The 27828-nt window shown below is 39.0% G+C and overlaps 1 protein-coding gene across 3 annotated transcripts in view; it reads right to left on the bottom strand.

The window, feature by feature from the left end:
• The window catches only part of SYT1 (synaptotagmin 1), a 611214-nt gene that overhangs the window by 86769 nt on the left and 496617 nt on the right, over window positions 1–27828 (bottom strand). For all 3 annotated transcript variants that reach the window (XM_070788847.1, XM_070788845.1, XM_070788846.1), the window contains one exon: window positions 21765–21882. In XM_070788847.1, coding sequence (XP_070644948.1) covers window positions 21765–21882 — 118 coding nt within the window. The remainder of the gene's footprint in view (window positions 1–21764; window positions 21883–27828) is intronic.

The following is a 27828-nucleotide window of genomic DNA, read 5'->3' as shown; positions in this document are numbered from 1 at the left end:
ACTGCCTCTTTTAAAATCTCTGCCACGAAACTCTTCTTAGAAATTTTTCAGTGAAATTCTTATATAAAACAAGTGCATACCTTCCAGTTAAGGTTAAAATAGATTTCTAATTATAGTAAACTGAAGTTTCCCTGTAATACAGCTTTTCAGGGCTGGTTTCCTTTATAATGTTCTCACTGCATGTAAAAAGGTACTAGAAAATTCAAGAGTATTTTCTAGATACTATACACTTGGAATTGGCAACTTTAGTATAAGCTGCTTTCAAATGTTTAAGTAGTCTTGTAGAAACTAGAAATCAAGAAATCCTTTGAAACATGTTGGTTTTGACTTTGGTAAAGGTATGCAGCATGCTTTTAATTTTTAGTGATTGTCACAGATAAATTCAACTTCTATCAAAGCAATGCTGCTGGATTGAGTGTGTTAATGGATTCAGAAACCTGCAAATATACCTGATGAAAATTTGAAAATTTACAAGCTAATGTCCTGATTTTGTGTGTAAGTATGTATATTCTTTGCAATCAATCCAGGTCGTCTTTTTAAGCAACGCATTTTTAGGTTTTGAACTTAGGGTAATTGCATCTTACTTTAAAATTGTTTCTTATTTAGAGGCATGATGAAACTGTGTAAATGTAATATTTTAACCTTTCAACAACAGGAGCCAGTAGTAGAAGCAGCAGCAAGAAAATTTTAGAAACATTAAAAAATTGGAACTTTCCCGTTTGTTTCTTTCTCTTATTGATATGCAGGAACACTTTGTATTGCAGGGATATTGATGCCTTTGCTCTCTTTCAATCTGTTGATGGGACTTGGTTTGGGAGGAACTGATATCTTGATTATATTCCTATCCAGGAACACATTATTCTATTTCGGTCTTGCTTTAAGTCCTTTGGTGAAGTTAGTTTTCTTTACAGTTATATTTATAAGGGAATTACTGAATATACTATGGTATATCCAAACAAGAGGATGTCATACAACTAGAAGAAGTAATGGCACATTTATACATACTGGCCTGGAGGAGTCTCTATTATCTACTGCTAGGTGAAAAAATATTAGAGTAATTCTGATTTTTATGATCTCATTCTTAGACAATGCATATGTTATATGTACATGTATAAAATATGTAAATAAAAAACTTTAATGAGTTTCAAATTGTTTCTTTGAACTCTTTGTGAATGGAAAGGGATTAGAAGGACTAGTTTGGGGACTTAATTTTTTACCTTCCATTGAAAATTAGTGGTGGACTTGTAAGTTATCTTAGTTTTATGAAGCGTCTCCATAATTTGAAAACTAAAGATCAAGGACAATAGTGTAACAGTGCTATGTGTGAACGCATTTGTTTAATTAATTAGGCTGTGCAAGTCCATAATGCTAACAAATGGCAGCTATAACATCCGTAGATAACTGACTTCTACAGTTCCATATGTACATGTATTAGCTCTGCAAGTGTGCCATCACAAAATACGCATTTAACTCTTTTTGGTTCACATGGAACAATTAATCACACTGTCATATCGTTGGCTGACATCAGTAGTTTGAAGTCTAGAATGTTTTAAGTCAGTCTCAATAACATTGCTTTAGTTTTGAGTAAAAGCATTTTGAGATTTCCCAAGGAGATCAAATCATGTGCTCATCTCAAAGGTAAAAAGTTAATTTTGCAAGGAAACAAAGTCTTTTTTTTTGTAGAAGAAAAAAATAATAGAAAACCTCCTAGTTTTCCTGGGAACACTAAGAATGATAGCAAAAATTAGTCTATTAGGAATTTTTGAAGGCAACCAGCTGCTATGGTCTCTTGACTTTTATAAGGAGTTAGTCTATAAAGGAGTGAAAAAGTAAGGTGATGAGCCACTGCTTTATCTGTTCACGCTGGGCTAGAGATGTGACTAGGGGACCATTTTTTGTCTTTACTTCTTCACAGGAAAATGTCTTTATGACCCTCATTGAGGAATAAATATGGAAATGTGTGCATTTCTGGGTTACTCTTTTCCTTTACCTCCTGGAGAATGTCTGTTCCACTTTTTCTTTTTAAGTACTAAGGAAGTGGGGGAATAAAGGAAAAAATTAAAATCTGAAAATGACAGCTAAATTTAATTTCAAGAAAACGGTTTTGTTTCTGATCTTATTTCTTAGTTGGTATTTCTATTATAGTATTATTACTCTGATGCCAAAATAATTTCATTAAATGGAAAAAAATTAAAGTCAGATTAGTTGGAAGATAAAGGCAAAGTAAGCAGTTAGATTGGCAGAATCTTAAAATCCATAACTGATTGTTTAGGTAGGGAGGGTTGAAGTATTTCTCCCTAATATTGGTGCCAAGCCCTCTGAGAAGACAAGCATACAATCCCTGTTCTCAAGGTAGCTCATGGGACAAGCAAGTGGCAAGGCCATAAAAAGGAAGGAAAAAGAGATAAATTTATAACAAATCAGGAATAAAGGATGAAGGGACCAAACACAAACAATATATCCTTTTGAAAGTGGAAATGACTATAATAAAGTGCATTTTTTTTAAAAAAAAGATTGTTTTTGATGTTTCTATGTCTCCGAGCATCGTTATGGTATTTTGGACTTGATAGTATTTTCCATTTTTGTTACCTAACTGTTCCAGGCCTAATGGGAAACAGGCAGTTTCATGAAAGGAAGTGAAAAATAGCAAAGCCATTTGTAATATATTTTTAACATTTTAAATATAGTTAATTTAGGTGGCTCAATGGTACAGAATCTTGCAGGAGTTGCAAGAGATGCAGGTTCAGTCCCTGGGTCGGATTCCCTGAAGTAGGAAGTGGCAACCCACTCCAGTGTTCTCGCCTGGAAAATTCCCTGGACAGAGGAGTCTGGTGGGCTACAGTCCATGGTGCCACAGAGAGTAGGCCAGGAGTGAGTACACATAGTTAATTTATAACATTGACACAAATGCAATATATTTTTAATAGTTTTATTTAAAAACTAAAATAGTTTTTTTTAAATAAATAGTTTTATCAAATACATATAGTATAGATAATAAAATCTCTTAAAGCCCACTAAACACAGTTTAAAAACAATTATTTGGGACTTCAATCCTGCCAGTGCAGTCATCGATTAAATCTGACTTTCCCTATTCATTCTGTATCCTGAATGGAAAACAGAGGATAGTGGGAATGAATGGAAACTCAGGGAAGCAAATAGAGCCATTCTAGGTTGAATCAGTGAGTTGTGCAGCTGTGGGGTCTGTTTCTGATGGTTACTCATGGAAAAGCACAGGGTCCTACAAGACAACACACAGTAAAGCTTTAGAGATTCCCCTTTCAAGCCTATAACTGAAAACAGATCCATACATTGATCTTAACCCATTCCGTCTCCTACAGCAACAAGTTTTACTGCTGCTGCTGCTAAGTTGCTTCAGTTGTGTCCAACTCTGCGACCCCATAGATGGCAGCCCACCAGGCTCCCCCATCCCTGGGATTCTTCAGACAAGAACACTGAAGTGGGTTGCCATTTCCTTCTCCAGTGCATGAAAGTGAAAAGGGAAAGTGAAGTGGCTCAGTCGTGTCCAACTCTAGAGACCCCATGGACTGCAGCCTACCAGGCTCCTCCGTCCATGGAATTTTCCAGGCAAGAGCACTGGAGTGGGGTGCCATTGCCTTCTCCGACAAGTTTTACTACTCAACTATAAAGCAGCAGAGAAATTTTGGCAAAGAACTTGAGTAGAAAGGTGCCTTTGAGATGATTCTCAGTGGCCCTCCCTTTTATCTACTTTCTTTCAAGCATCAGAGTCCCTCCCTAATTCTAGCATTGTGGGATGTGACAAACAGGTAGGTCTCACTGTAGCTCAGCCTTTCATGATTCAGACTTTAATCATCTCTCTGCTCAGCTTTCCTTTTCCGTACTACAAAGTCCCAGTCTTCTAAGCCTGTCCTCACACACAGCTCCTTCATCCCTGTTTCAGCGGCCTCTCTGGCAGCTGGTCCTTTAACCCTACGCTCTTTCGGACCGTAACCACAGGCACACCACACATGGATGGGCTTTAGTCTGGGGCAAGGTAGGGCATTTTCCCCCTCTTGTATTTGTAAAATCTTCCATGACAACACCAAGCCTCTTTTTTGTAGTGGCACACTTGATAAATGTCTTCAAAGGATGACTCTAGATGACTGTTCTTGGCTTATAATTGACCCTATTATTTTTATACTCTAACACTTTTTCCTTTCAATATATTCTAAGCTTACCCACACTGAAGCTCATCTACCACACTCTGGATTACTCAACCTACTCAACAAAGATTTTTTTTATTCACTGAGCTTGGAATTTCAGTGGCTGGAAACATGTATGTTACCTTCAAAATGGAAGTTTCAAGATGACTTAGTAAAAATTCACAGCGTTCTTTGGAACTATTTCTACTTTTCCATCTGCAGATCTTTTTAACATTGTTCAGCGGCGCTCTCTTTTCTTGGTATGTTGCAATTCTAATTTCTTTGATTTTCTTATTTAAATACATAAGATTGGCTCACAGAGTCCCATAGCCTTTTATAGGGAGAGCAAGATTTCAATCAGCCATTGATACTGAGTAGCTGGTAAAACTTTTCTTTAGTCTTCCTCTAGCACCTAATTGGAGAGGGAAATGGCAACCCACTCCAGGATTTTGGCCTGCAAAATTCCATGGACAGAGGAGCCTGGCAGGCTATGGTCCTTGGGGTTCGGACATGGCTGAGCATGAGCACCTAACAGTCACTTGGGTCCCTTTGACCTGAACTTTCTTTCTTAAGGTTCCAGCAACATCCCTACTCTTCTGATACATTTGAAATTTCACCGTTTTATATCTCATCCTCTTTGGTGCATAATGAATCAATCATTAAAAATAACCTACCAATCTGTACACTGAGAAACTGACACAATCAGCCTGGAAATCCACTAATAATTTATGTCTGATCTTATGAACTCACTGATCCTGTCTTTGCTATTTAAGTCACCAAAATCCAGTTGAACAATCAATCAAATTTATTACATATTAATGGCTTCCACGGAGAAGGCAATGGCACCCCACTCCAGTACTCTTGCCTGGAAAATCCCATGGATGGAGGAGTCTAATAGGCTGCCGTCTATGGGGTCGAACAGATCGGACTCGACTGAAGTGACTTCACTTTCACTTTTCACTTTCATGCATTGGAGAAGGAAATGGCAACCCACTCCAGTGTTCTTGCCTGGATAATCCCAAAGGCAGGGGAGCCTGGTGGGCTGCTGTCTATGAGGTCGCACAGAGTCGGACACGACTGAAGTGACTTCACTTTCACTTTGGCAACCCACTCCAGTGTTCTTGCCTGGAGAATCCCAGGGGCGGGGGAGCCTGGTGGGCTGCTGTCTATGGGGTTGCACAGAGTCGGACACAACTGAAGCGACTTAGCAGCAACAGCAGCAGCAATGGCTTCCATGATCTAGTTTTAGTTTCAGCATAAAGCAGTGTTGGAATCAGGTAGAATTTTTGGCCATCTCTCAAACTATAACAGGTAGTTAACCATCTGTCATCCAGGTTGAACATGGTGAGAAAGAATAATGCCTGAGAAGTCATGTTTTATTCATAGAGTCTGAAGACTTCTTGGGTTGAGACCCTAAATCTGCCAAATACTGATTCTGTGACCTTGGGAAAGTTTCCTCTCTGTGCTTTACTTCTACCAATAAAATAGCATTAAAAATATTTATCTACATCATAGGGTTGTAAGTGGGAATTAAGTCAGCTCACACAGGTAAAGCGTTTAGAAGGGTATCTGGCTCACATTGTGTGGTGTGAGTGTCTGCTGTTTTCATGTGTACAGCCGAGGACTGGCATTGTGCCTGGCACTGAGTGTGTGTTCAAATGATGTTTGTCGTAAGATTGGATATGTATCTGCTGGCTAAGGGACTTATTTCAGAGTTTTGGTGCTGTTCTGAATGAATGCTTTCAGCCTGTTGTTCATATTTTCTGATGTCTGATCTAGCCCATGTCTCATGTCTGCTCTTCTCACTTCATCCAAACCAGTTAGCCCTTCAGGCATAGCATCTCTCTGTGTTTGGTGGTAAATGTGGCTGGGTCTCACATTTTTGGATGATCCAGTTTAAAGATTTGTCATTTCTTTCACAGGTCAGTTTGTTCACATCTTAGGGATTCATACTATTTTATCCATGTTGTAATTAAGCCTTTCAAAGTGTCACAGAATTTTATATTGCAACATTCAAGCCTAAAATTAGGATGAAGCCTTCTGACATCATGACCAACTTAATATGCACATTCCTATCTCGTTAGCTCAATAAGATGCCAGTTTATGCATATTGTGGCTTGACCCTGATATCATGGCCAATTAATTTGCATATCCCTATCTAATTGGCTCAAATAAGTTTTTGCCACTTTATTTGTTGGCTCAGCTCCCAGACTAGTGCCTTTTAGTCCAAATCAGTTGAATTTGAAGTGGTTTTCTTTGTCATGCTTTCAACACCAATGGAAAGACAGATAAGAGTGGTGGTCATGAATGTATAAAGAACAACCTACTGCATTTGTTTCTGGTTGGAAAAAAATTGAAGAAAAGACAATAACTTAGGTATGTGGTCAAGGTACTTTTTAGGAAAGAGGATACTGAGCTAGTTAAGAAGAAATAGGGAGTTTTTGTTTTTTGTTTTTTTGAAACTGCAGTGGATTGGGCAAGGGGTGTATTCTGTATCACTGATGAAAATTCTAACTTGGAATTTGGCTGACCTGGACCTCAGCTGAAATTATGATGTAGAATCTAAGCCTCTATAACATATTTTTCTCTTTCTACTTTTTTAAACAAAAGACTTGTGATATAATTGACAAACATTGTAAGTTTAAAGTGTACAGTGTGTTGATTTCAAATATTTATATATATTGCAATATGATTTCCACCTAGCTTCAGCTAACTCTATACATTCATATAAAGTATACATACATATAAAGTATATTTTCTATTAAGATGCATAAGAATAACATAGAGGAATTTTAAAATGACATTTTCAGATTCCCACTCATTGATATTCAATTATAGTGTGGTCTGACGTCGTCTGGGAAATCTTAAAATTTAACATGTGCCTTGGGTGATTCTCATGTAGGTAGAATGTCACATCTTGATGAATAGTACTTGAAAGAATAACAGACCTGTGCTCATTCATGGTTTCTACGTGGAGTCTAGTGGTTCCCCAAGGGTGGGTAAATTGCTCTTTCCTAGATAACTTTAAGAATATAAATTATTATATTTCTGCTGCTGCTGCTAAGTCGCTTCAGTCACGTCCGACTCTGTGCGACCCCATAGACGGCAGCCCACCAGGCTCCCCCATCCCTGGGATTCTTCAGGCAAGAACACTGGAGTGGGTTGCCATTTCCTTCTCCAATGCATGAGAGTGAAAAGTGAAAGTGAAGTCTCTCAGTTGTGTCCGACTCTTAGCGACCCCATGGACTGCAGCCTACCAGACTCCTCCGTCCATGGGATTTTCCAGGCAAGAGTACTGGAGTGGGGTGCCATTGCCTTCTCCCTATTATATTTCTAGGACAGTAGAAACGAGAAGACAAACCCATGACAATGAAAAAAACATTACATTTTGAAGGAAGGAAAGGAGTGTGTGTGTGTGTGTGTGTGTGTGTGTGTGGCAGGGCTGGGGAAGCAGAACAAATCATACTGGTTTAGGCATCAGTCTGCCATAAAGTGATGGTGACTCCTCTACTACCAGGCCCCTCCTTTTCTTCCTCTCCCATCATCTCCCTCAAATAGTTGGTGCCATTTGTTAAATCCATCACCCCTTCTTTTGGGACTTAAGATGCTTTGGGGACCTCTCGTATAATCCTACTCTTTGCTTTTCACAATATACATTCCCTAGTGATAAGACAGTTCTGGGGACTGGTAGGAAGAAGACTGGAGGTAGAACTTGTGGTGAAAAGTGAAAGAGAGAAAAAAATGTGCTAGAAAAAACTGTTCACAATCGCCAAGACATGGAAACAATCTCAATGTCCACTGACAGATGAATGGATAATGAAGGTGTGGTACACATCTATAATGGGATACTACTCAGCCATAAAAAAGAAGGAAACAATGCCATTTGCGGCAACGTGGATGCAACTAGAGATTTTCATACTGAATGACGTAAGTCAGAAAGAGAAAGACAAATACCATATGATATCACATATGTGGAATCTAAAATATAGCACAAATGAACTTATCTACAAAACAGAAATAGACTCATAGACATAGAGAACAGATTTGTGTTTGCCAAAGGGGAGAGGGGTGGGTAAGGATGGAGTGGGAGGTTGAGGTGAGCAGATATAAGCTATTATATATAGGATGGATAAACAATGAGGTCCTATTGTGTAGCACAGGGAACTATAATATGTTCAATATCCACAGATAAACCATAATGGAAAGGAATACAAAAAAGAATGTGTGTGTGTGTATGCACACATAGATACAACTGAATCATTTTGCTATATAGCAGAAATTAACAACATTTGCAGTTAACAACATTGTAAATAAACTGCACTTCAATTAAAAAGTTTTAAAAAGAGAACAAGTTTCTACCGCACTTTCCAACCAGTCCTCAAGTGATCTCTGAACTGACTGTACCTTGTAACCCCCTCTTCAGCATCCTGACATCAGCAGACTGCTGCAATAGGTGCATATCATTTTAGTCCTTCATATGTTTTCCCCGCATCCTCTTGCTGCCAATGGTTGGCATATTTCTGATGTTATCTTCACAATTTATGTGAACACAAACCATATGAACAGGCTGGGCTGCAAATTTTTACCTTGGTCTGCTTGCCATGGTTCCTAGCGGTACAAAAACTGAAAAATTTCAGAATAATTCTGTCCTACTTTAAGGGCAAGAGGAAAATGGAACAGTCTTTGAGATGTTCTGTGTTGGAATTGTATGACCTAGACTTCAGTCCTAGCTCTACCATTACAAATTGGGTGACTTTGAAGGTCAATACTGACAAAAGCAATGGCCAGTATTGAATGCCACCTATGTGCTAGATGTGGAGCAAGATGATGTATGTACATTATCTAGGGTCTCTAAGCTTCAATTTTCTGAGAATATTACCTTTATAACAACCTTGCAGGCCTATCTTGAGGACCACATGAGAAAAACAAGTAAGAAAAGTGAAGTGAAAGTTGCTCAGTCGTGTCCAATTCTTTGCAACCCCATGGACTATACAGTCCATGGAATTCTCCAGACCAGAATACTGGAGTGGGCAGCCTTTCCCTTCTCTAGGGGATCTTCCCAACCCAGGGAACGAACCTAGGTCTCCCGCATTGCAGGCAGATTCTTCACCAGCTGAGCCCAAGGGAAGCCCAAGAATACTGGAGTGGGTAGTGATCCCTTCTCCAGCAGATCTTCCCAACCCAGGGATCAAACTGGGGTCTTCTGCATTTCAGGCAGATTCTTTACCAACTGAACTATCAGGGAAGCCCAGGTAAGAAAAGGTTTTCAAAATTAGAAAAGTGTTCTATAACTATGTGATAATGAGTTCCTAATACTCAAAAACAATTTTCAGATTCAAGTTAAAAAGTAGAACTTCTCTCTAAAATAGTAGACTTAAAAACTTATCACTTCCATCTTGCTGATTCAGAAGCTTTGTCTTTCCTTCTTGAAACAGGTACTCATTGGAAAACTTTCAAAATTTTGTTTATCTTGTGATATAAAGCTCAAACTGAATTTAAGAGTTTTGATATTCCTCATTAGAGCTGTACTTGGAATTCTCTTTTGGGGATGGCTAGAAAACACACACACACACACACACACACACACAATCAAAACAAGCAAACCTGGGAAGAGTAATTGTATAATAACAACCAGGGCCAAGATTAGGAGCAACGTATCTAGTTATTTCTGACTTGTGAATCTACACAGGTAGAAATTTGAATATAAAAATTAGACAGGAAAAAAATGCAGAAATAGGACCTGACACCTTTAGGAATTCTCAACTCTTCTGATGCTTTCAATTTCTTAGACCTCTTTGCTATAGACTATTAATATCCCCCTAAAAATCATACATTGGAACAGAATCCCCATTGTGATGGTATTTGGAGGCAGGACCTTTGTGAATTGATTAGGTCTTGAGGGTCAAGCCCTCATGGATGAGATTAGTGGCCTTATAAAAGAGACCCCAAAGAGATGCACTCCTTCTACCTGTGAGGACAGAGAAAACATCTGTGTATGAACCATGAAGGAGGTTCTCATCAGACAGAACCTGTGGACACCTTAATCCTAGAAGCCTCAGCCTCCAGAACTGTGAGAAATACCTGTTTAAGAGATACTCATGTTACAGTATTCTGTTAGAGCAGCCTGAACGGGCTAAGGCACTCTTCATATTCCTACCTCAATTTTCATGAAAAGAAAATGTGTGAAGGCTGCAGAGGCATATTAAGATATGGTTACTACAGAAGGCTTGATTTATTCCCCCCTCCCAAGTACAGGGCACAAAAGCTACTCATTTCCTACTGTACTAGTTGCTCCTGAAGAACAGCCTTGCAGCCTGAAAGACTTAATATTTCAATACAAATAGTTAGATTCAGAAACTCTTGCTGTTGCTTACAAATACTTGAGAGTTGGAATAGGAAGCATCCAGGTTCAAGCCTCTACTGTAAGTAAGTGAATGGGCCAATCAAATTTGTGACTGTAAAGTAGGAGTTGGGATTTGCATTGCTAGCTATATTGGGCATATGATGGAAGCAGAATCTTTGAGCCATACATTTTGAATTAACACAGTAAAAGAGACAAACACTGACTATGTTGAAGAAAGTATGAAATTATTTTTAAACTGTTTCTATTTCTTATTTTTTCAATATTTAATTCCATACCTAGTCTTAATCTGATATTGGGTCTTGGTAAACATGGGTCTACTGATATCTTTTTGTTTGAACTGACCAGCCAATCCCATCACTGTTAAAAAATATACTGTATGTCATTTATCATCATATGCCAATTATACATCAGTAACTTTAAGTATAAAGATGGTAATTGCATTCTTATTTATGAAGCCCCAAACAGAAACAACAAACAGTAAGGGTACGGATAATTAAATAATAATGTATCCATTTCTGTTCAGTTAAGTTCAGTTGCTCAGTCATATCCTACTCTTTGCAACTTCATCGGCTACAGCACACCAGGCCTCCCTGTCCATCACTAACGCCCAGAGTTTACTCAAACGCATGTCTATCGAGTCGGTGATGCCATCCAACCATCTAATCCTCTGTTGTCCCCTTCTCCTCCCGCCTTCAATCTTTCCCAGCATCAGAGTCTTTTCCAATGAGTCAGTTCTTCACATCAGGTGGTCAAAGTATGGAGTTTCAGCTTCAGCATTAGTCCTTCCAATGAACACCCAGGACTGATCTCCTTTAGGATGGACTGGTTGGATCTCCTTGCAGTCCAAGGGACTGTCAAAAGTCTTCCCCAACACCACAGTTCAAAAGCATCAGTTCTTTGGCACTCAGCTTTCTGTAGAGTCCAACTCTCACATCCATACATGACTACTGGAAAAACCATAGCTTTCACTAGACAGACCTTTGTTGGCAAAGTAATGTCTCTGGTTTTTAATAAACTGCCTAGGTTGGTCATAACTTTTCTTCCAAGGAGCAAGCATCTTTTAATTTCATGGCTTCAGTCACCATCTGCAGTGATTTTGGAGCCCCCCCAAAATAAAGTCTGTCACTGTTTCCATTGTTTCCCCATCTGGTGATGGGACCAGATACCATGATCTTAGTTTTCTGAATGCTGAGTTTTAAGCCAAATTTTTCACTCTCCTCTTTCACTTTCAATAGGAGGCTCTTCAGTTCCTCTTCCCTTTCTGCCATAAGGGTGGTGTCATCTGCATATCTGAGGTTATTGATATTTCTCCCAGCAATCTTTTTTTTTCTTATTTCTTTTTTTTCCCCTTTATTTGGAGGCTAATTACTTTACAATATTGTGGTGGTTTTTCCCATACATTCACGTGAATCAGCCATGGGTGTACATGTGTTCCCCATCCTGACCCTCCCTCCCACCTCCCTCTCCATCCCATCCCTCTGGGTCATCCTAGTGTACCAGCCCTGAGCACCCTGTCTCATGCATCAAACCTGGACTGGTGATCTATTTCACATATGATAATATACATGTTTCAATGCTATTCTCTCCAATTGTCCCACCCTCATCTTCTCCCACAGAGTCCAACAATCTGTTGTTTACATCTGTGTCTCTTTTGCTGTCTCGCATATAGGGTCATTGTTACTGGTAATCTTTCTAAATTCTATATATATGTGTTAATATACTGTATTGGTGTTTTTCTTTCTGACTGACTTCACTCTGTATACTAGGCTCCAGTTTCATCTACCTCATTAGAACTGATTCAAATGCATTCTTTTTAATGGCTGAGTAATATTGCACTGTGTATATGTACCACAGCTTTCTTATCTGTTCATCTGCCGATGGACATCTAGGTTGCTTCCATGTCCTGGCTATTATAAACAGTGCTGCGGTGAACATTGGGGTACACATGTCTCTTTCAAATCTGGTTTCCTCGGTGTGTATGCCCAGCAGTGGGATTGCTGGGTCATAAGGCAGTTCTATTTCCAGTTTTTTTAAGGACTCTCCACACTGTTCTCCATAGTGGCTGTACTAGTTTGCATTCCCACCAACAGTGTAAGAGGGTTCCTTTTTCTCCACACCCTCTCCAGCATTTATTGTTTGTAGACTTTTTGATAGCATCCATTCTGACTGTGTGAGATGGTACCTCATTGTGGTTTTGATTAGCATTTCTGTGATAATGAATTATGCTGAGCATCTTTTCATGTGTTTGGTAGCCATTTGTATGTCTTCTTTGGAGAAATGTCTATTTAGTTCTTTGGCCCATTTTTTGATTGGGTCATTTATTTTTCTGGAATTGAGCTGCAGGAGTTGCTTGTATATTTTTGAGATTAATTCTTTGTCAGTTGCTTCATTTGCTATTATTTTCTCCCATTTGGAAGGCTGTCTTTTCACCTTGCTTATAGTTCCTTCATTGTGCAAAAGCTTTTAAGTTTAATTAGGTCCCATTTGATTATTTTTGCTTTTATTTCCATTGCTCTGGGAGATGGGTCATCGAGAATCCTGTTATGATTTATGTCAGAGAGTGTTTTGCCTATGTTTTCCTCTAGGATTTTTGTAGTTTCTGGTCTTACATTTAGATCTTTAATCCATTTTGAGTTTATTTTATGTATGGTGTTAGAAAGTGTTCTAGTTTTATTCTTTTACACATGATTGACCAGTTTTCCCAGCACCACTTGTTAAAGAGATTGTCTTTTCTCCATTGTATATTCTTGCCTCCTTTGTCAAAGATAAGGTGTCCATAGGTGTGTGGATTTATCTCTGGGCTTTCTATTTTGTTCCATTGATCAATATTTCTGTCTTTGTGCCAGCACCATACTGTCTCGATGACTGTTGCTTTGTAGTATAGCTTGAAGTCAGGCAGGTTGATTCCTCCAGTTCCATTCTTATTTCTCAAGATTGCTTTGGCTATTTGAGGTTTTTTGTAATTTCATACAAATTGTGAAATTATTTGTTCTAGTTCTGTGAAAAATACTGTTGGTAGCTTGATAGGAATTGCATTGAATCTATAGATTGCTTTGGATAGTATACTCATTTTCACTATATTGATTCTTCTGATCCATGAACATGGTATATTTCTCCATCTATTTGTGTCGTCTTTGATTTCTTTCATCAGTGTTTTATAGTTTTCTATATATAGGTCTTTTGTTTCTGTAGGTAGATTTATTCTTAAGTATTTTATTCTTTTCGTCACAATGGTGAATGGAATTGTTTCCTTAATTTCTCTTTCTCTTTTCTCAATGTTAGTATATAGGAATGCAAGGGATTTCTGTGTGTTAATTTTATGTCCTGCAACTTTACTGTATTCATTGATTAGCCCTAGTAATTTTCTGGTGGAGTCTTTAGGGTTTTCTATATAGAGGATCATGTCATCTGCAGTGAGAGTTTTACTTCTTCTTTTCCAATCTGGATTCCTTTTATTTCTTTTTCTGCTCTGATTGCTGTGGCTAAAACTTCCAAAACTATGTTGAACAGTAGTGGTGAGAGTGGGCATCCTTGTCTTGTTCCTGACTTTCAGGGAAATGTTTTCAGTTTTTCACCATTGAGGATGTTTGCTGTGAGTTTATCATATATGGCTTTTATTATGTTGAGGTATGTTCCTTCTATGCCTGCTTTCTGGAGGGTTTTTTTTTTTTTTATCATAAATGGATGTTGAATTTTGTCAAAGGCTTTCTCTGCATCTATTGAGATAATCATATGGTTTTTATCTTTCAATTTGTAATGTGGTGTATCACATTAATTGATTTGCAAATATTGAAGAATCCTTGAATCACTGGGCTAAAGCCCACTTGGTCATGATGTATGATCTTTTTAATATGTTGTTGGATTCTGTTTGCTAGAATTTTGTTAAGGATTTTTACATCTATATTCATCAGTGATATTGGCCTGTAGTTTTCTTTTTTTGTGGCATCTTTGTCAGGTTTTGGTATTAGGGTGATGGTGGCCTCATAGAATGAGTTTGGAAGTTTACCTTCCTCTGCAATGTTCTGGAAGATTTGAGTAGGATAGATGTTAGCTCTTCTCTAAATTTTTGGTAGAATTCAGCTGTGAAACCATCTGGTCCTGGGCTTTTATTTGTTGGAAGATTTCTGATTACAGTTTCGATTTCTGTGCTTGTGATTGGTTTGTTAAGATTTTCCATTCCTTCCTGGTTCAGTTTTGGAAGGTTATACTTTTCTAAGAATTCATCCATTTCTTCCAAGTTGTCCATTTTATTGGCATATAGTTGTTGATAGTATTCTCTTATGATCCTTTGTATTTCTTGTTGTCTGTTGTGATTTCTCCATTTTCATTACTAATTTTGTTGATTCTTCTCCCTTGTTTCCTGATGAGTCTGACTAATGGTTTTTCTATTTTATTTACCTTCTCAAAGAACCAGCTTTTAGCTTTGTTGATTTTTTCTATGGTCTTTTTTGTTTCTTTTGCATTTATTTCTGCCCCAATTTTTTGATTTCTTTCCTTCTACTAACCTTGGGGTTCTTTATTTCTTCCTTTTCTAGATGCTTTAGGTGTAGAATTAGGTTATTTACTTGACTTTTTTCTTGTTTTTTGAGGTAATCTTGTATTGCTATGAACCTTCTCCTTAGCACTGCTTTTACTGAGTCCCAAAGGTGTTGGGTTGTTGTGTTTTCATTTGCATTTGTTTCTATGAAGATTTTTATTTCTTTTTTGAATTCTTCTGTGATTTGTTGGTTATTCAGAAGCGTGTTGTTTAGCCTCCATATGTTGGAATTTTTAATAGTTTTTTTCCTGTAGTTGACATCTAATCTTACTGCATTGTGATCAGAAAGGAATGAATTGGAATGATCAGCTTGGAATGATTGCAGTGTTTTTGAATTTATCAAGGCTAGATTTATGGCCTAGGATGTGGTCTATTCTGGAGAAGGTTCCGTGTGCACTTGAGAAAAATGTGAAATTCATTGTTTTTCTCCCAGCAATCTTGATTCCAGCTTGTGCTTCATCCAGTCCAGCATTTCTCATGATGTACTCTGCATATAAGTTAAATAAGCAGGGTGACAGTATACAGCCTTGACGTACTCCTTTCCTGATTTGGAACCAGTCTGTTCCATATCCAGTTCTAACTGTTGCTTCCTGACCTGCATACAGATTTCTCAAGAGGCAGATCAGGTGGTCTGATATCCCCATCTTTGGAAGAATTTTCCGAGTTTGTGGTGATCCACACAGACAAAGGCTTTGGCATTGTTAATAAAGCAGAAGTAGATATTTTTCTGAAACTCTCTTGCTTTTTTGATGATCCAACAGATGTTGGCAATTTGATCTCTGATTCCTCTGCCTTTTCTAAAACCAGCTTGGACATCTGGAAATTCATGGTTCATGTACTATTGAAGCCTGGCTTGCAGAATTTTGAGCATTACTTTGCTAGTGTGTGAGATGAGTGCAATTGTGTGGTAGTTTGAGCATTCTTTGGTATTGCCTTTCTTTGGGATTGGAATGAAAACTGACCTTTTCCAGTCCTGTGGCCACTGCTGAGATTTCCTAATTTGCTGGCATATTGAGTGCAGCACTTTCACAGCATCATCTTTTAGGATTTGAAGTAGGCCAACTGGAATTCTATCACCTCCACAAGCTTTGTTTGTAGTGATGCTTCCTAAGGCCCACTTGACTTCACATTCCAGGATGTCTGGCTCTAGGTGAGTGATCACACTATCGTGATTATCTGGGTTGTGAAGATTTTTTGGTAGTTCTTTTGTGTATTCTTGCCACCTCTTCTTAATATCTTCTGCTTCTGTTAGGTTCATACCATTTCTGTCCTTTATTGAGCCCATCTTTGTATGAAATGTTCCTTTGCTAGCTCTCATTTCCTTGAAGAGATCTCTAGTCTTTCCCATTCTATTATTTTCCTGTATTTCTTTGCACTGATTTCTGAGGAAGGCTTTCTTATCTCTCCTTGCTATTCTTTGGAACTCTGCATTCAAATGGGTGTATCTTTCATTTTCTCCTTTGCCTTCACTTCCCTTCTTTTCACAGCTATCTGTAAGGCCTCCTCAGACAGCCATTTTGCTTTTTTGCATTTCTTTTCCTTGGGGATGGTCTTGATCCCTGTCTCCTGTACTATGTCATGAACCTCTGTCCATAGTTCATCAGGAACTCTGTCTATCATCTAATCCCTTGAATCTATTTGTCACTTACACTGTTTAATTGTACAGGATTTGATTTAGGTCATGCCTGAATGGTCTGGTTGTTTCCCCTACTTTCTTCAATTTCAGTCTGAATTTGGCAATAAAGAGTTCATGATCTGAGCCACAGTCAGCGCTGAGTCTTGTTTTGGCTGACTGTACAGAGTTTTTCCATCTTTGGCTGCAAAGAATATAATCAGTCTGATTTCAGTATTGACCATGTGATGTCCATGTATAGAGTCTTGTCTTGTGTTGTTGGAAGAGGTTGTTTGCTATAATCAGTGTGTTCTCTTGGCAAAACTCTATTAGCCTTTGCCCTGCTTCATTCTGTACCCCAAGGCCAAATATGCCTGTTACTCTAGGTATCTCTTGACTTCCTACTTTTGCATTCCAGTCCCCTATAATGAAAAGGACATCTTCTTTGGGTGTTAGTTCTAGAAGATCTTGTAGGTCTTCATAGAACCCTTCAACTTCAGCTTCTTCAGCATTACTGTTCGGGGCATAGACTTGGATTACTATGCTATGAATGGTTTGCCTTGGAAATGAACAGAGATCATTCTGTTGTTTTTGAGATTGCATCCAAGTACTGCATTTCGGACTCTTCTGTTGACTATAATGGCTACTCCATTTCTTCTAAGGGATTCTTGCCCACAGAAGTAGATATAATGGTCATCTGAGTTAAATTCACCCATTCCATTCCATTTTAGTTCACTGATTCCTAAAATGTCGACGCTTACTCTTGCCATCTCCTGTTTGACCACTTCCAATTTGCCTTGATTCATGGACCTAACATTTCATGTTGCTATGCAATGTTTACAGCATTGGACTTTACTACCATTACTAGTCACATCCACAACTCAGTGTTGTTTTTGCTTTGTCTTTGTCTCTTCACTCTTTCTGGAGTTATTTCTCCACTGTTCTCCATAGTAGCATATTGGGCATCTGCCGACCTGGGGCATTCATCTTTCAGTGTCCTATCTTTTTGTATTTTCATACTGTTCATGGGGTTCTCAAGGCAAGAATACTAAAGTGATTTGCCATTCCCTTCTTCAGTGGACCAGGTTTTTTCATAATTCTCCACCATGACCCGTCTGTCTTGGGTGGCCCTACATGGCAATGCCCATAGTTTCACTGAGTTAGACAAAGCTGTGGTCCATGTGATCCAATTGGTTAGTTTTCTGTGACTGTGGTTTTCAGTCTGTCTGCCCTCTGATGGAGAAGGATAAGAGGATTAAGGAAGCTTCCTGATGGGAGAGACTGAATGAGGGGGAAAATAGGTCTTTTTCTGATGGGTGGGGCCATGCTCAGTAAATATATAATCCAATTTTCTGTTGATGTATTCATAAAATGTAATTATCCCATCAAACATTTTTTCCCCTATGAATCAAGCCATTGATCTAACTGTCCACTGGTTGCTTTCACATTTTGCATATTTAGCCCAAGATTTTATAACATTCTTAATAGAAACAATTACAGTAATATTTAGTGAGCACTTTATTGTGCTTTCATTTATTTCTCACAATAACCTGATAAACAAGATTCTCTTAGTATTCCAACTTTACAGATAATGCAACTGAGGCGGAAGCTAAAGAACTTGTCCAATGTCAAATTGCTAACAGTGGGAGACTGGGATTTAAACACTGGCAATAACCCCATTTTGGTCCCAATTTACTAGCCATTTCCAACAAATGTGTTTTGGCATTCACATTACCTGAAATGACCTCATTATGTAATTTTGGTCTCCTCGGTAGGTCAACTAACTTTGAGACAGACCATCCAAGTACTTAAAGTTATTTTAATGGTAAGTAGGTTAAACAAATTTGAAATGCAGGACTTGTTTTTTCAGGCCATAACTCCTTTCTAAATAATTCATTATTCATCTAGCAGCTCAGCTTGGTGCTACCGTCAGTGCAGGCATGGTGGGATATATAAATACAGATCACAGTCTAGTGAGAGAAGTGTGAAGTTTGAAGGAAGTAAACAAAGTACTGGCATTTAAGAAAGAGAAAGATTTATTCCTTAGATCCTTGGAATCCATCCAGCTAAATTGCTCTTTCTCCCAGGCACCCCTCGGGCTCACTTCCTCACCTCTCCCAGGTCATTGCCAAAAGGTCAGCTACTCAGGGGACTTTCTCTGACCACCCCCTGTAAAACCCTCCCCAGCATCTGGCATCCTACACCTCTGCTTTGCTTTCTTCATAGCACTTATCATCTCTTGGCGTACCACGTGCCTTTCGTATTTATTGGCTTCCTGTTTGTTTCCCCACATTACAACATAAGGTGCCTAAGGGCAGGGCCCTTGGGTTATTTTGGCCACTGATGTAAACCCAGTTTCAGAACAATGCATAATATAAAGTAGGGAAGCAACTGTTCAATGGATGGAGGAAATAAGACTTAAGCTGGGCCTGAAGAATGGTTAGGATTTAGCTAGACCCTGGTGGATGGAAGAGAATTCCAGGTGAAGGGCATGACTTAAGCAAAGAGTGGAGGCAGCAAATCACATAGCCTGTTCAGTGTGCTGGTCAACTTGGTTAAAATACAAAAATATGGCGGGGCATAGGCTGGAAGTATCTATTACGCAGACCTATGTGCCTGTGATAATTTTACAGACAGCAGAAAGCCCATATGATTAGGACTCTTGAAGGGTATTTAGACTTTAAATACCCTTAATTTAATATTTAACAGTTCAACAAAATCATTTCAGGTAATTCAAATTTAGGGATAGAACTGGGATGAGTGGGTGGTGAAGCTAATATAATTGTAAACCCTGGCCAAAAAGCCCACTTTGGTTTCAGTTAACTGTTTTCGGCAAAGTGTAGTTCAACATTTGAAAGAAGAATATATTTCTTCTTTTTTATCAAGTTAGGAAGACTGAATCAGATATGACCTCTGGCCTTGCCCTTTTCATGTCACAATGTTGAATTAGTACTGTGGGTGGTACGAGTCACGCCAGGGTCCCTTCCTTCACTTGACACCCGGCAATAACCCAGCTACGCGTGGGTATGACTGCAAGCCACACAGATATGTCCGGCTAGACTCAACTTTCCTTAGCTAAACCTCGAAAGTGCCTGTAGCATCTCTGATGCTGCTAGATAACAAGCGAGATGGAAGATAGAAGTCAGAGTGTCAAGAGGCACGAGCTGTGATTAACAAATATGTAACATCTACCTACATCAGTATCTATCTATGGCCATGCAAACTCATTTCTAGGACCTTGGAAGGAGACAACAAATAAGGGACCCTGAAGTTTTCTTGGCTTCATGGTAGAGCTGCTTCTGGAACTCTGAAGGGTGAAAGGTGAATTGGGAGGAAGTTCAGGGGAGCATGAGATGCAGGTGAGTGAGGAGGCGGTTGGCACAGGAGTCTGAACAGAAACGTGTGAGAGTAGATACAGACAAACTACACAATGATACTTGGCTATTGAACCAAAGGAAGTGGAGAGGTCAGAGGTGTCTGAAGTCAGATGTTAGGATACTAAGTAGAACTCTGGGAGTGAAATATTCTTGTGCCTCAAAGTTTGCACATAAATTCAAAACAAGAGTATCCTCTTCTGTTTTCAGGTTCAGATATACTGTATTTATTCCGTTACTGATGCTCAAATGATCACATCTTTGGCCAGTGGAAGTCACTGCAAGGTGACTCCTAAGCCTATTGACATGAGGCTTCCTTGCTTTCTGTATGATGAGATGTTCTAGGCTTGTCTTGAATGCCTTCTGTGCCACACCTAGGATCTACCACAGAGCAAATAAACTCCATGTTCTTCTAGTGAGAAATTGCATTTCAAACCATCTCTGGTTCTAGGGATGCCTATGGCTACTGTTTATAGGCCTTTTTACTGGACATAACCAGGACAAGGTGGATGTGTATAGACACACACATATGTGTCTGCATATATTTTGCACCTTTGGCACAATAAATACTCTACATTTTTAAAAGAAACTGCTCATTGCCTAATGGTGTGAACAAAGAAAATTTAAAGTAGTAAGTTTTTAAATGGGGTCCCAGTGACCTGAAAGAAGTAGTGCAGATTTCCTGGGTGACTTATTTATAAAGAGAAGTAAATTTAGGCACCAGGAGTATTTGGCTGACAAATTAGTGGTTCAGTACACGGAACCTTCACTTTAGCATATTTTAGCTGTTATGCTTTAGAATATAAAATCACCATGCTCCATGAGAGTGACCTTTTGAAGTTTGCGATAGTTTTATTAGAGAAAGCACTGGATAACGAGTAATGTTGGTTCTAATTCCATAGCCACAAACAGTGACAACCATAGTTCGTCTACGATGACCCTGTGCCATATCAAGAAAATTCCTCCACATTTTAAGTTATTAGAAAATATATAATTGATTTAATTACAGAGAAGAAAATAAAATCAATGGTGTTCAGCTATGGAAATGATAAATCCTTGAGTCTACTTTTCTTTTGAGCAAGAGTTTACTTCTTTGAAAACTAAAATTGGGTTGTACAGTATTTTAAATCTCAAAGTCTCTCCATTACCAACATAAGCTGTAGAGAATAAATATATTACCATGAGAGTTTACCCTCAGATTTTACTGTTCACATATATTTGAAATACTGAATGGTTAATAGAATAGTATTATTAAAAGCTACATTAGGCTATATTTGATAAATGTATCTAATATTTGTCTTTGCTTATGTAAATATAAACACTTAAATAATACCTGATACATCTCAGATAAAAAAACTATTTTTCACATCATAAATGAATCTTGACCAAATATCAAAAACAAAAAAAGTGAATGAAATTATAATTGGTCATGGATGTCACCTTTCAAAAGATAAGCAAACATTTTTAGCTTTCAGTGCTATAGGATAATTGATATTTGGGTTATGAAGCAGGAAAATAGGCTTCATCTTCTCTGCCAATTCCAATAAATTGAGAGCAACTTCTGTGTTGGCATGAACTCTGAGAGTGCTTTCAGGCTCCAAGGGAAAAGAGAATAGTCACCAATGAAGGAGGGGGACATCGTGGCATGTGTGCTATGCATTTGGTGTCCACGATGAAATTGCATTAAAAAACCCCACAATAAACATCACAGACTTACCAGACAAGCCACCCACATCCATCTTCTTCAGGTTCTTTGCCTCCAGAATGACAACAGTCAGCTTGCCAGCAGTAGGTACGTAGCGAAGGGAGAAGCAGATATCACCCAATTTCTCTTGCTATGAAAACCAATAAGAAAGTATAAATACTCTTTTAAATAAAGGTGAATGCAGTTTGTATATATACATTGTAAACACCTCAGGAAGGAGGATTGTCACAATTAGAATTAGAAAACTCTTACATTCACTGGCATTTACTCAGTGGTCTTCTATTCACTAAGGTATCATCAAGAGTGATTGTATCTTTCAGTTTTTAAATAGCTCATTTATGCTTTAACATTCATCAAAATACATCCATAATTCAATGGCTCAGGAGATGAGATCAAGATGACTTTTTTAGAGATTACATTCTGAATGTACTGTAGAACTCTTGGCAAATATTCATAACTTGATTAAATAGCTTTGAAAAGAGACTAGCAGTTCCCCCCACCAACCCCCCCGTAGGATCAACCTACCTCCTTTTTTTCTCTTTTTACATTTCAAGTAGGATTATGTGTAATATCTAGACTTTTGGAGGAAATGGACTTGCTTTTGTGTTTCTAAACTCTATTTATTGATGAGAAATTATAAATCCCTAATAGCAGAAATGCAACAAAGTATAAGATTTTGCACTTTTAGTTGTACTCATTGAGGTCTAAATTTCTTTTTCCTTATCCTAAAATTTATAAAAATCTAAGCGATGGTTTAAAAAGTGAAATATGTAGCAATACAAAATTTCTCACATGCCCTCGAGTTATTTCATTTGGTACCATATTTCAGTTCCAAGAACAGTCACCAATCCTATATTTGAGCATTTCGGAACAACTGATGGAGAGCTTGAAGTGATGATGCTATGTAGAACTTTTACCTTTTTCAGAAGACATCTATAGGTTCAACTGTCTTAAATGTCTTACTCTTTAGGATAACTAAGGACTGTATTGAACACAAGCAAGATATTTTTCATTCATATTTATAAGCATGAGAGAGGGGCAAGGGTGTAGACTCTGTTGTATTTGCAGATGCTGGAGGCACTAGAATGCTCCCTGATGTATGGGGTTAAGGATACGTAAAGAGCCTCTTGATGAAAGTGAAAGAGGAGCGTGAAAAAGTTGTCTTAAAACTCAGCTTTCAGAAAACTAAGATCATGGCATTTGGTCCCATCACTTCATGGCAAATGGGGAAACAATGGAAACAGTGACAAACTTTATTTTTTGGGCTCCAAAATCACTGCAGATAGTGACTGCAGCCATGAAATTTAAAGATGTTTGCTCTTTGGAAGAAAAGCTATGACCAACCTAGATAGCATATTAAAAAGCAGAGACATTACTTTGTCAACAAAGGTCCGTCTAGTCAAGGCTATGGTTTTTCCAGTGGTCATGTATGGATGTGAGAGTTGGACTATGAAGAAAGCTGAGCGCAGAAGAATTGATGGTTTTGAACTGTGGTGTTGGAGAAGACTCTTGAGAGTCCCTTGGACTGCAAGGAGATCCAACCAGTCCATCCTAAAGGAGATCAGTCCTGTGTGTTCATTGGAAGGACTGTTGCTGAAGCTGAAACTCCAATACTTTGGCCACCTGATGCAAAGAGTTGACTCATTTGAAAAGACCCTGATGCTGGGAAAGATTGAGGGCCGGAGGAGAAGGGGACGACAGAGGATGAGATGGTTGGATGGCATCACAGACTTGAAGGATATGAGTTTGAGCAAGCTCTGGGAGTTGGTGATGGACAGGGAGGCCTGGCATGCTGCAGTCCATGGGGTCACAAAGAATCAAACATAACTGAGTGACTGAACTGAACTGATGGCAAATCCGGGTTTAATTTTTTGTATTTTTCCCCAGTTCCCACCTCTCCCCCAACCCCCATGCCCCCCAGTAATTCCAAAGAAGGTAATGTAATTGTTGTGTCAGACCTCTGCAGATAGGTTTCTAACATAGGAATGAGGTATAGAAGGCCATATCCTTGGGTCTTCTCCTGTTGTATTCCTAATATGACTGCTTTTGGCCTTTTATATAACTTGACATATGTTAAGTTAGCTAAAGTAGCCAGAATCTCCACTGTGGAAATAATAGCCTAGATGTAATTCAACAACTTAAGAAAATGCAATTCCTGTTTTTGGGTATTCATTAAATCCATCTTTCAAAAAGGAAAGGGTATCTACCTGTTCTATGATTTATCTTTAGGGGAGAAGTAATATTTTCAGTGTGTGTGTGTGAGAGAGAGAAAGAGAAAAGGAGAGAGAAAAACAGAGAAATGGTGCTGACGCAATGCTTTTGAAAGTATCACTGAGTGTGTAGAGCCATGGTTCTTTCATTCCTTGAGTTTACACAGTGTCTTACCTATGTATCTCTTATATTACTGAGGATTTTAATTTGGTCTTACCTGTGCAAGCCTTAATTTTCCCACATAACTATAAATTCTTTGAAGACAACATCATTCCCTAAATTATCACTTTCCACAAATTTTCAGAAAGGAAATACATGGAAATTTGAGATCATTCTCCTGTTTTGAATTTTCTAGGTAATGCCTCCCTTTCATTAGTGTAGATAATAGAGAGTTACATATAATGTGCTAAATTCACCTGAAGTGCCTACTCACCCCTAGGAATTAATTTACACATCAGGAGAATCTAGTAGAATAAATTACTTTTCATAGCCTCTGAAAATACAGAATGGGCCTCAACAGCACAGAAATTAATACAAAGGATGGACAAATTCGTCTGAACCTTAGGAGACAAGAGAAATGTAAACGTACAAAATTGCTGTTCAGAAATGCTTGTTAGGAGGGTTGTTTTTTGCAGGATTCTGTCTATTCACCACAATAGCCTCCCTGGTGGACTCTGTTGGAGAACTGGGTTACTCTAATCATTCTAACAAGGCATTTTGACATGACTGTTCTCTCTCAAATGATACCTCTCTTCATGGCCCCAAATCTAATTCTGCAGTTTGCAGGCATCTCAGTCGTTCTAAACAGAGAGTTGTCCTAACTTCTAGTATATTTTTATTCTTCAGTCTTAAGACATATACAGAATCTTTAAGATTTTACACAGTTTCAGAAGGAAGCAGTTGCAATTTTAAAAAGCATACCTCAAGTAGAACTATGTGAAGTTACCTGTAATTTTACAGCTATGGGATGGGGGAAGAATGAGTGACTGAAAGATAACATTTCAAAATGGATGTTTTGGGAGACAGGGAATTAAGGAAAAGTACTTATTTTAGCACCTTTTACAGACATACATTTAATTCAGTCACTTAGGAACTTCAACAGGTAAGATTTCATTTGCTCAAATGTCAAATTAAGCAAGCATTTTATGTTAACCAGTTGAAGTTGCTTTTCAATGCTAAATATTTTAAGCTCAGTTTACATTAGATTACTTGATGTGTCAGCATGGAACAAAGGCTTTGGACTCAATCCCGAGCTTTCTTTACTATCAGACTGCCATCTGGAAGAATGTAAACTAATACTGCTAACTGACCACCCACTAGGATATTCTCTTTTCGCTTTAAGGTCGTCTTACTAAATGGATGTTCATCAGCAAACATTCCGCTCAGCTGTTTTCCTTCGTAATGCCCCTTTCTGTCAGGGTCACCAGCTAATCTGTTTCCCTTGGCCACCTTCCATTTTGCTGTCTTCCAGTCACTCAACCTGACATTGCTTGGTTTTGGTAAATGTATCTTCAAGTATATTTTGTCTTACACTTTTTTCTACCGCAGTCCTCTGCACGACCCCTGCCCTCACCACTTCCACTTCCAGTATGACTTGCATCTCTACCATCACTACCGTCATCCCGCACCATGGTCTCCAACAGCACCTCTATCGCCTCTACCTCCGTCTCACCACCACCATCTCCACTGTGTGAGATCATGCCTTAAATACTTCTGTCATCTCTTCTGAAACGGACCAAACATTGCCATAATCTCTCCAAAGTCCAATGTCAATCACATACTAATGACAAGCTTATCTTTGAAAGGCCCAAACCCATCTTCCTGTCCTTCCAGAAGCTCTATACTTGGCCCCAACTATCCAAATGTTTTCCTTCGACTTCACTACCTACTTAACTTTCAGAATATATTTTGAATTTGACATATACTTTCCATTTATAGGGTCATCATTTTTGTCCAAGAAGGGTGACCAACCATCCTGGTTTCCTCAAGACTTGACTAGTTTTAGCCTCATAAGTTCTATATCCTGGGAAACCTTGGTCCCAGGCAAACCATGACTATTGGTAACCTTCAGTCTAAATCATCATAATTCTGGATCTAGGCTTCTATAAAAGCCTCCTGACAGCGACTCTGTTTCAACTCTTGCTCTTTCCTTGACTCTTCTTCACATAAAAAGGCAGACTGATCATTTTAAATTGGAACCTGCTCATGAGACGATCCTTCTCAAAGCCCTTCCATGTATTCCCATTTCGCTTAAAATAATCTGGATTTCTTGTGCTATGCTATGCTAAGTCACTTCAGTCATGTCCGACTCTGTGCGACCCCATAGATGGCAGCCCACCAGGTTCCCCCGTCCCTGGGATTCTCCAGGCAAGAACACTGGAGTGGACTGCCATTTCCTTCTCCAATGCATGAAAGTGAAAAGTGAAAGTGAAGTCGCTCAGTGGTGTCCGACTCTTAGCAACCCCATGGATTGCAGCCTAACAGGCTCCTCCGTCCATGGGATTTTCCAAGCAAGAGTACTGGAGTGGGCTGCCAGAGGCTTTATATGATCTGACCCCTCCATCTCCTACCACCGTTCTCCCAACTTTACCTTCTCTCCTCCAAACCTGTTAGGCACACATGGACTCAGAGCCTTTGCTGTGCTCTTCCTTCTGCCTGCAGTCTTCCTCCCCTAGATATCATCATGGATTGCTCCATTAGTTTACTCAGCTTTCTGCTTAACATAACACCTCTTTAGAGAGCTTTTATATGGCCGTGCTATTGAAGAAGTCCTGCCCACTCCTCAGCACTCACACCACCTCCCCCTTGCCCTGCTTCTTTCCTATCCTGGCACATATCACCAGAAGGCCTATTCGGTTGAGGTTTTCCCCACCAGAATAGGAGACCCACAAGTGCCAGCAGACAGAGTAGAGCTGCATAGGCCTGTTGATGGAATACGTGCAGATTCCCTGCAATCAGCTATAGTCAGTGTCCTCAGTATCCACAGGTTGGGGTCTCCAGGGAAGCAAACTCAGATTTGCATGTGGGAGGTTGACCGGGGTGTGTCTTTTGAATCAATACCTGTGAGAAAGTGTAGAAAGCAGAATGGTTTGGGCGAAGTGGGGCTGTGGTTTAGTCATATCAGAGGCCTCAGCTGATCCTATGAGAAGTTCTAGAGCTATGACAACTCTTCAGAGTTGATCTGAATTCTGAAGAGGGATGAGATTTTATGCTCCTAAGTCTACCAGTCTTTCTCTACATCTTGGACCAGGGGTCTCCTCAGCTGTGATGGAGATGCTGAGGAGGAGGAACTCAGTTGCTATGAGCTGTTAGCCATCAACACTCTTGGCCAGTGAAATCAGTGTCTTCATTATGAGGATGGTACAACACGGTGTGAGTGGAGGAGTCACCACAGCAATGACTGTCTTGATGAGCTCTCTTCTTTCCCCTCAGCAGATTTTTGCTTAGTTAGGGAATTCATCTGCAATGACTTTAGTCCCTTATGACTAATCAAATTACCCCTAAGTATGAAGCCCTTAGTCCAAGTTCCATATCTTTAATTCAGCATCTCCATAGCACACAAGAATTCCTGCTAGTAACGCTTTATAGCCCTTAGCCAGTAGTATGGTGCCTAGAGATGATATTTTTTCTTATTCATGTGTGTGAGTTTCCCTCACCCTAAACTCCAGAAGAACAGGGGTGTTACCTAATAAGGCACATAATAGGGACTTAGAAATAACTGGTGGTTGATTGCATTGAAAGGAGAGCCCTACCCATCCTACTCTGTAAACAGCTTGGACACTAGTACTCAGTATAGCAACAGAGTTTCTAGTTTAACCAAGGAGTCCACCAGTGAATATATTTGGAAGTCCGTTTTTGTTGCTAG

The sequence above is a fragment of the Bos indicus genome, chromosome 5 (genome assembly GCF_029378745.1).
Source record: "Bos indicus isolate NIAB-ARS_2022 breed Sahiwal x Tharparkar chromosome 5, NIAB-ARS_B.indTharparkar_mat_pri_1.0, whole genome shotgun sequence".
In the NCBI taxonomy this organism is placed as follows: domain Eukaryota; kingdom Metazoa; phylum Chordata; class Mammalia; order Artiodactyla; family Bovidae; genus Bos; species Bos indicus.
The sequence above is the reverse complement of the archived record's forward strand: the minus strand, read 5'-3'. Positions and strand labels throughout refer to the sequence as shown.